This window comes from Scyliorhinus torazame, chromosome 13 (assembly GCF_047496885.1).
Source record: "Scyliorhinus torazame isolate Kashiwa2021f chromosome 13, sScyTor2.1, whole genome shotgun sequence".
NCBI lineage: Eukaryota > Metazoa > Chordata > Chondrichthyes > Carcharhiniformes > Scyliorhinidae > Scyliorhinus > Scyliorhinus torazame.
In genome coordinates this window covers 99,696,380-99,706,065 of record NC_092719.1, presented here as the reverse complement: position 1 = coordinate 99,706,065, position 9,686 = coordinate 99,696,380, and the positions used below count along the sequence as shown (strand labels likewise).

Below are 9,686 nucleotides of genomic sequence, written 5' to 3'. Positions count from 1 at the left end.
GGTTTGGTCTGAGGGGCCTCCCTGGAGCGGTGAGGGAGTTGGGCTTGGCAAGAAGCGGCTGGTTTTTGAGTGGGGCTGGTGTCACCTTGATTATCCATTACTTCATTTAACTTACTAAAACACTATGTTGCTACTTAAATTAAAAAATTTGTTTGCTAAAAATGACATTTATCTGCATCGCAGTGTGAAACCATTGAGGCTCTTTCGAGTGTTACAGTCTCCAAATATGTCAATCCCTGTGGCTTGGATGGAACTAGGATGGGCTGGCGTGGGGGATGTGGGCTGTGGAGCTTGGATAAAGCTGGCAGGACCGGGATGCCCGGAGATGGGCTTGGGGGGCGATGGGATGCGGCGAGTTGGTCCGGGGGGGGGGGGGGGGGGGGGGCGCTGGGATGCGGCGAGTTGGTCCGGGGGGGGCGGCCTGGGATGCGCCGAGTTGGTCTGGGGGGGGCGCTGGGATGCGCCGAGTTGGTCGGGGGGGGTGCTGGGATGCGCCGAGTTGGTCGGGGGGGGGGGGGGGGGGGGGGGGGGGGGGGGTTGGGCTGGGAGGCACTGAGATGGTGTGGTGGGGGGCAATTAATTTTCAAGGCAGTAAGGAGGGTCCGGTTGGATCCCCGGGTAATGACAGCACTGTCAGTCCCCGTTTAGCCAGGCTTGGGTGGAGGCAGTGACCTGCACAATTCAAGTTTGTCCCAGAGTGTGGAGTCTTTCAATACAGATCATTGTAAAGAGTTTGTGAAATCCAAACAAAATAAAAACCCTGAATCCATTTCCTGGAAGGTTGAATGTGCTCATTTTTTCACAGTAAGAATCTTCACAAGATTGCAGGTCAGGGTCAAGTCAAATAAAATATTCTTTAAAAATAAACAAAGTACGCTGTGCACTAAATTTTAGGCAATTTTGTTATCGTTTCCCTCCTCCCCCGAGAGAGAGATTTCGAGATCGAGGAGGGTTAGTATTGAACCATCAAACTCTTAACACTTCTGTCTGCCTCTCCTCACTCAGTCTGTACTTGTTCTGGAGGAGTTCACACAGACATTCATTACACAAATCATCATCCAATTCAATTCAATCTTGAAACACCATCAGCGTTAGTCAGGAAACAAAAAGATGTCTGTTTCATTTGTAAACAAATCCACTCAGTCTCCGAAGTCCTTTTACTGCATGTCTCAGGCTTGGGTGTCCTGTGAGAGACAGGACGGGTCACCCAACATAGCCACTGATCAGCTGCCAGTTCCTCCAAGTCATACCCAGGAAGATCAGAAAAAACAAAGTGCTGAAGGTCCTGCTTCGTGTCTTCATCAGCGGCAGCAGGCAGTTAGTCAGTGTTGACACAAAGACCAGGAGTACGGCCATCACTGCCAGGAGCACATTGATCAGTTTGCCCAGTAAGGTCCGGGCCGTCCCATTCTCCAGACCCTCTAACTGGACCACCTGTTGTTGCTGCTGCTGCAACTCCATCTTGGAGATACGAGTCTGACAGGCTTCGAGGGCCTCCTGCAAAAGTCACAACAACACACATCAGCGAAACCACCCGGGTCCACGACCTACATCAGCAGGGTTGTGACCTACACCAACCTGGTCTCAAATTAACGAATTACAGAGTTTGAGAGGAGGAATGGAAGAGCGGGAGGGAGAGAGGGAACAGGAGAGGAGGAACGGGAGAGGAGGAACAGGAGAGGGGAAGGGGAGAGGAGAAGGGGAGAGGAGAGAGGGGGAACGGGTGAGGGGAGGGGAGAGGAGAAGGGGAGAGGGGGAACGGGAGAGGGGGAACGGGAGAGGGGGAGCAGGAGAGGGGAAGGGCAGAGGGCGAGGGGAAGGGGAGGGGGCGAGGGGAAGGGGAGGGGGAGAGGGGAAGGGGAGGGGGAGAGGGGAAGGGGAGGGGGAGAGGGGAAGGGGAGTGGGGAAACGGGAGAGGGAGAGGGGGAACGGGTGAGGGGGAACGGGAGAGGGGAAGGGGAGAGAGGGAGAGGAGAGGGGGAAGGGGAGAGGGGGAAGGGGAGAGGGGAAGGGGAGAGGGGAAGGGGGAGAGGGGAAGGGGGCGAGGGGAAGGGGAGGGGGCGAGGGGAAGGGGAGGGGGCGAGGGGAAGGGGAGGGGGCGAGGGGAAGGGGAGGGGGAGAGGGGAAGGGGAGGGGGAGAGGGGAAGGGGAGGGGGAGAGGGGAAGGGGAGTGGGGAGAAGGGGAAGGGGAGAGGGGAACGGGAGAGGGGAAGGGGAGAGGGGAACATAAGAACATAAGAACTAGGAGCAGGAGTAGGCCATCTGGCCCCTCGAGCCTGCTCCACCATTCAATGAGATCATGGCTGATCTTTTGTGGACTCAGCTCCACTTTCCGGCCCGAACACCATAACCCTTAATCCCTTTATTCTTCAAAAAACTTCAAAAAAGGGGAGAGGGGAAGGGGAGGGGGAGAGGGGAGAGGGGAAAGGGAGGGGGAGAGGGGAAGGGGAGAAGGTGAAGGGGAACGGGAGAGGGGAAGGGGTGAGGGGAAGGGGAGAGGGGAGATGGGGAAGGGGAGATGGGGAAGGGGAGAGGGTAAGCGGAGAGGGTAAGCGGAGAGGGTAAGCGGAGAGGGGAAGGGGAGAGGGGAAGGGGAGAGGGGGAGAGGGGAAGGGGAGCGGGAGAGGGAAAGGGGAGAGGGGGAAGGGGAGAGGGGGAACAGGAGAGGGGTAGGGGAGAGGGGTAGGGGAGAGGGGAAGGGGAGAGGGGAAGGGGAGAGGGGAAGGGGAGAGGGGAAGGGGAGAGGGGAAGGGGAGAGGGGAAGGGGAGAGGGGAAGGGGAGAGGGGAAGGGGAGAGGGGAAGGGGAGAGGGGAAGGGGAGAGGGGAAGGGGAGAGGGGAAGGGGAGAGGGGAAGGGGAGAGGGGAAGGGGAGAGGGGAAGGGGAGAGGGGAAGGGGAGAGGGGAAGGGGAGAGGGGAAGGGGAGAGGGGAAGGGGAGGAGGGAAGGGGAGGGGGAGAGGGGAGGGGGAGAGGGGAGGGGGAGGAGGGAGTGGGAGAGGGGAAGGGGAGTGGTAAAGGGGAGGGGGAAGGGGGTGGGGGAGAGGGGAAGGGGAGAGGCGAAGGGCAGAGGGGAAGGGCAGAGGGGAAGGGCAGAGGGGAAGGGCAGAGGGGAAGGGCAGAGGGGAAGGGCAGAGGGGAAGGGCAGAGGGGAAGGGCAGAGGGGAAGGGCAGAGGGGAAGGGCAGAGGGGAAGGGCAGAGGGGAAGGGCAGAGGGGAAGGGCAGAGGGGAAGGGCAGAGGGGAAAGGCAGAGGGGAAGGGCAGAGGGGAAGCGGAGAGGGGAAGCGGAGAGGGGAAGGAAAGAGGGGAAGGAAAGAGGGGAAGGAAAGAGGGGAAGGAAAGAGGGGAAGGGGAGAGCGGAAGGGGAGAGGGGAAGCGGAGAGGGGAAGGGAAGAGGGGAGAGGGGAAGGGGAGGGGGAGAGGGGAGATGGGGAAGAGGAGAGATGGGGAAGAGGAGAGGAGGAACGGGAGAGGGGGAACGGGAGAGGGGGAACGGGAGAGGGGAGGGGGAGAGGGGAAGGGGAGAGGGGAAGGGGAGAGGGGGAACGGGAGAGGGGGAACGGGAGAGGGGAAGCGGAGAGGGGAAGCGGAGAGGGGAAGCGGAGAGGGGAAGGGCAGAGGGGAAGGGCAGAGGGGAAGGGCAGAGGGGAAGGGCAGAGGGGAAGGGCAGAGGGGAAGGGCAGAGGGGAAGGGCAGAGGGGAAGGGTAGAGGGGAAGGGCAGAGGGGAAGGGCAGAGGGGAAGGGCAGAGGGGAAGGGCAGAGGGGAAGGGCAGAGGGGAAGGGCAGAGGGGGAACGGAGAGGGGAAGCGGAGAGGGGAAGGAAAGAGGGGAAGGGGAGAGCGGAAGGGGAGAGGGGAAGCGGAGAGGGGAAGGGAAGAGGGGAGAGGGGAAGGGGAGGGGGAGAGGGGAGATGGGGAAGAGGAGAGGAGGAACGGGAGAGGGGGAACGGGAGAGGGGGAACGGGAGAGGGGAAAGGGGAAGCGGAGAGGGGAGGGGGAGACGGGAAGGGGAGAGGGGGAACAGGAGAGGGGAAGGGAAGAGGGGAGCGGGAGAGGGGATGCGGAGAGGGTAAGGGGAGAGGGGAAGGGGAGCGGGGAAGGGGAGCGGGGAAGGGGAGAGGGGAAGGGGAGGGGGGAAGGGGAGGGGGAGAGGGGAGAGAGGAGAGGGGAGAGGGCGAACGGGAGAGGGGAAGGGCAGAGGGGAAGGGGAGGGGGATAGGGGAGGCGGAGGAGGGAGGGGGAGGAGGGAGGGGGAGAGGGGAAGGGCAGAGGGGAAGGGGAGCGGTAAAGGGGAGGGGGAAGGGGGTGGGGGAGAGGGGAAGGGGAGAGGCGAAGGGCAGAGGCGAAGGGCAGAGGGGAAGGGCAGAGGGGAAGGGCAGAGGGGAAGGGCAGAGGGGAAGGGCAGAGGGGAAGGGCAGAGGGGAAGGGCAGAGGGGGAACGGGAGAGGGGGAACAGGAGAGGGGGAACGGGAGAGGGGGAACGGGAGAGGGGGAACGGGAGAGGGGGAACGGGAGAGGGGAAACGGGAGAGGGAAAGGGGAGAGGGAAAGGGGAGGGGGAAAGGGGAGAGGGAAAGGGGAGGGGGAAGGGGAGAAGGGGAATGGGAGCAGGGGAAGGGGAGAAGGGGAAGGGGAGAGGGGGAAGGGGAGAGGGGAAGAGGAAAGGGGAAGAGGCGAGGGGAATGGGAAATGGAAGGGGAGAAGGGGAATGGGAGAAGGGGAAGGGGCGAGGGGAAGAGGAAAGGGGAAGACGGGAAGAACACGCGCCGGAATGTGGCGACTAGGGGCTTTTCACAGTCACTTCATTGCAGTGTTAATGTAAGCCTACTTGTGACAATATAGATTCTTATTATTAAAAAAGGGGAGAGGGGAGGGGGAAGGGGAGAGGGCAAGGGGCAATGGGAGAGAAGAAGGGACGATGGTTGGGAGAGGAAGAGGGAAGGGAGGAGGGGGAAGGGGGAACGGGGAGATGGAACGGTGAGGTAGGGTTTCTGGGATAGGGCAGCGAAGTGGGCCTGGGTAGGGTGTTCTTTCAGAGGGTCAGTGCAGACTCAGTGGGGTGAATGGCCTCCTTCTGCAGTGTAGGGATTCTATGGATTCAATGACTCAGTGATGAGATGAGGTGAGGTGGTATAAAATACCTGCAGAATCATTTGGGAGAGGTTTCAAAGTCCCTCACTGTGAGGACCGGGCTGTGTGAAGTAGGGTTGGTTCAGGACTGAATGACAAGGAGTGTTTCTAGATTGAATTGCGCACCAAGTCCATAAGCACTGACCTGGATGTCCTGTGCTCGCTCAGTTGACTGGTAGGCAATCTTTTCCTCCATGCTCACAAGCTCCTGCTTCAGGTTAAGGATCTCGTTTTGGTGAAGCTCTGTAAGATCATTGAGCTGGTCCTCAAGCCGTTCACATCTGTTACACACAAAAAAATATGTGAAATCAGAGATTGCTGTGCATCTTACTTTCAAACATTAAACCAACAATGTAATTTCTGTCCATGACGGGCTGGGTAATCAGACACAGTGTGAAGGATACAGTAACATTGGGGCTGGGTAATCAGACAGTGTGTGAAGGGTACAGTAACATTGGAGCTGGATAATCAGACAGTGTGTGAAGAGTACAGTAAGATTGGGACTGGGTAATCAGACAGTGTGTGAAGGATACAGTAACATTGGGGCTGGGTAATCAGACACTGTGTGAAGGGTACAGTAACATTGGGGCTGGGTAATCAGACAGTGTGTGAAGAGTACAGTAACATTGGGGCTGGGTGATCAGACACTGTGTGAAGGGTACAGTAACATCCGGGCTGGTTAATCAGAAACTGTGAAGGGTACAGTAACATCGGGGCTGGGTAATCAGAAACTGTGAAGGATACAGTAAGATTGGGACTTGGTAATCAGACAGTGTGTGAAGGGTACAGTAACATTGGGGCTGGATAATCAGACAGTGTGTGAAGGATACAGTAACATCGGGGCTGGTTAATCAGAAACTGTGTAGGATACAGTAACATCGGGGCTGGATAATCAGACAATGTGTGAAGGATACAGTAACATCGGGGCTAGTTAATCAGAAACTGTGAAGAATACAGTAAGATTGGGACTGGGTAATCAGACACTGTGTGAAGGATACAATAACATTGGGGCTGGATAATCAGACATTGTGTGAAGGATACAGAAACATTGGGGCTGGGTAATCAGACAGTGTGTGAAGGATACAGTAACATTGGGGCTGGGTAATCAGAAACTGTGAAGGATACAGTAACATTGGGTTTGGGTAATCAGACAGTGTGTGAAGGGTACAGTAACATTGGGGCTGGGTAATCAGACAGTGTGTGAAGGGTACAGTAACATTGGGGCTGGGTAATCAGACAGTCTGTGAAGGGTACAGTAACATTGGGGCTGGATAATCAGATAGTGTGTGAAGGGTACAGTAACATTGGAGCTGGGTAATCAGACACAGTGTGAAGGGTACAGTAACATTGGGGCTGGGTAATCAGACACTGTGTGAAGGGTACAGTAACATTGGGTTTGGGTAATCAGACAGTGTGTGAAGGGTACAGTAACATTGGGGCTGGGTAATCAGACAGTGTGTGAAGGGTACAGTAACATTGGGGCTGGGTAATCAGACAGTCTGTGAAGGGTACAGTAACATTGGGGCTGGATAATCAGATAGTGTGTGAAGGGTACAGTAACATTGGAGCTGGGTAATCAGACACAGTGTGAAGGGTACAGTAACATTGGGGCTGGGTAATCAGACACTGTGTGAAGGATACAGTAACATCCGGGCTGGTTAATCAGAAACTGTGAAGGATACAGTAACATTGGGACTGGGTAATCAGACAGTGTGTGAAGGGCACAGTAACATTGGGGCTGGATAATCAGACAGTGTGTGAAGGGTACAGTAACATTGGAGCTGGGTAATTAGAAACTGTGAATGATACAGTAACATTGGGGCTGGGTAATCAGACAGTGTGTGAAGGGTACAGTAACATTGGGGCTGGGTAATCAGGCAGTCTGTGATGGGTACAGTAACATTGGGGCTGGATAATCAGATAGTGTGTGAAGGGTTCAGTAACATTGGAGCTGGGTAATCAGACACAGTGTGAAGGGTACAGTAACATTGGGGCTGGGTAATCAGACACTGTGTGAAGGATATAGTAACATCCGGGCTGGTTAATCAGAAACTGTGAAGGATACAGTAAGATCGGGGCTGGGTAATCAGACAGTGTGTGAAGGGTACAGTAACATCGGGGCTGGGTAATCAGACAGTGTGTGAAGGGTACAGTAACATTGGGGCTGGGTAATCAGACAGTGTGAAGGGTACAGTAACATTGGGTTTGGGTAATCAGACAGTGTGTGAAGGGTACAGTAACATTGGGGCTGGGTAATCAGACTCAGTGTGAAGATACAGTAACATTGGGGCTCGGTAATCAGACACAGTGTGAATGATACAGTAACATTGGGGCTGGATAATTAGGCACAGTAACGGTACAGTAACAATGGTGCTGGGTTATCAGACAGTGTGTGAAGGGTACAGTAACATTGGGGCTGGATAATCAGATAGTGTGTGAAGGGTACAGTAACATTGGGGCTGGGTAATCAGACACAGCGTGAAGGGTACAGTAACATTGGGGCTGGCCAATCACACAGTGTGTGAAGGATACAGTAACATTGGGGCTGGGCAATCAGACACTGTGTGAAGGATACAGTAACATTGGGGCTGGTTAATCAGAAACTGTGAAGGATACAGTAACATCAGGGATGGGGAATCAGACTCTGTGTGAAGGGTACAGTAACATCGGGGCTGGGTAATCAGATAGTGTGAAGGGTACTGTAACATTGGGGCTGGGTAATCAGACAGTGTGTGAAGGGGACAGTAACATTGGGGCTGGGTAATCAGACAGTGTGTGAAGGGTACAGTAACATTGGGGCTGGGTAATCAGACAGTGTGAAGGGTACAGTAACATTGGGTTTGGGTAATCAGTCAGTGTGTGAAGGGTACAGTAACATTGGGGCTGGGTAATCAGACTCAGTGTGAAGGGTAAAGTAACATTGGGGCTGGGTAATCAGACTCAGTGTGAAGGGTACAGTAACATGGGGGCTGGATAATCAGACAGTGTGTGAAGTGTACAGTAACATTGGGGCTGGGTAATCAGACACTGTGTGAAGGGTACAGTAACATCGGGGCTGGGTAATCAGACAGTGTGTGAAGGGTACAGTAACATTGGGTTTGGGTAATCAGACAGTGTGAAGGGTACAGTAACATTGGGGCTGTGTAATCAGACACTGTGTGAAGGGTACAGTAACATTGGGGCTGGTTAATCAGAAACTGTGAAGGATACAGTAACATTGGGGCTGGATAATCAGACAATGTGTGAAGGGTACAGTAACATTGGGGCTGGATAATCAGACAGTGTGTGAAGGGTACAGTAACATTGGGGCAGGGTAATCAGACAGTGTGTGAAGGGTACAGTAACATTGGGTTTGGGTAATCAGACAGTGTGTGAAGGGTACAGTAACATTGGGGCTGGATAATCAGACAGTGTGTGAAGGGTACAGTAACATTGGGGCTGGGTAATCAGACAGTGTGTGAAGGGTACAGTAACATGGGGGCTGGATAATCAGACAGTGTGTGAACTGTACAGTAACATTGGGGCTGGGTAATCAGACACTGTGTGAAGGGTACAGTAACATTGGGTTTGGGTAACCAGACAGTGTGTGAAGGATACAGTAACATTGGGGCTGGGTAATCAGACAGTGTGAAGGGTACAGTAACATCGGGGATGGGTAATCAGTCAGTGTGTGAAGGGTACAGTAACATTGGGGCTGGGTAATCAGACAGTGTGAAGGGTACAGTAACATTGGGGCTGGGAAATCAGACAGTGTGTGAAGGGTACAGTAACATTGGGGCTGGATAATCAGACACAGTGTGAAGGGTACAGTAACATTGGGGCATGGTAATCAGACAGTGTGTGAAGGTACAGTAACATTGGGTTTGGGTAATCAGACAGTGTGTGAAGGGTACAGTAGCATTGGGGCTGGATAATCAGACACAGTAAAGGTACAGTAACAATGGTGCTGGGTAATCAGACACTGTGTGAAGGGTACAGTAACATTGGGGCTGGATAATAAGACACTGTGAAGGATACAGTAACATTGGGTTTGGGTAATCAGACAATGTGTGAAGGGTACAGTCACATTGGGGCTGGGTAATCAGAAACTGTGAAGGATACAGTAACATTGGGTTTGGGTAATCAGACAATGTGTGAAGGGTACAGTCACATTGGGGCTGGGTAATCAGACAGTGTGTGAAGGGTACAGTAACATTGGGGCTGGGCAATCAGACAGTGAGTGAAGGGTACAGTAACATTGGGGCTGGGTAATCAGACAGTGTGAAGGGTACAGTAACATTGGGTTTGGGTAATCAGGCAGTGTGTGAAGGGTACAGTAACATTGGGGCTGGATAATCAGACAGTGTGTGAAGGGTACAGTAACATTGGGGCTGGATAATCAGACAGTGTGTGAAGGGTACAGTAACATTGGGGCTGGGTAATCAGACACTGTGTGAAGGGTACAGTAACATTGGGGCTGGATAATCAGACAGTGTGTGAAGGGTACAGTAACATTGGGGCTGGATAATCAGACAGTGTGTGAAGGGTACAGTAACATTGGGGCTGGGTAATCAGACGCT

At 54.2% G+C, this 9,686-nt stretch overlaps 1 protein-coding gene across 3 annotated transcripts in view; it reads right to left on the bottom strand.

The window, feature by feature from the left end:
• Positions 1-509: 509 nt before the first annotated feature.
• The window catches only part of LOC140388208 (transmembrane and coiled-coil domains protein 1-like), a 464,675-nt gene continuing 455,498 nt past the window's right edge, over positions 510-9,686 (bottom strand). For all 3 annotated transcript variants that reach the window (XM_072471995.1, XM_072471996.1, XM_072471997.1), the window contains exons 3-4: positions 5,273-5,408; positions 510-1,497 (exon numbers count right to left, since the gene is read on the bottom strand). In XM_072471995.1, the coding sequence (XP_072328096.1) occupies positions 1,204-1,497; positions 5,273-5,408 (430 nt within the window). In that variant the 3' untranslated portion in view covers positions 510-1,203. The remainder of the gene's footprint in view (positions 1,498-5,272; positions 5,409-9,686) is intronic.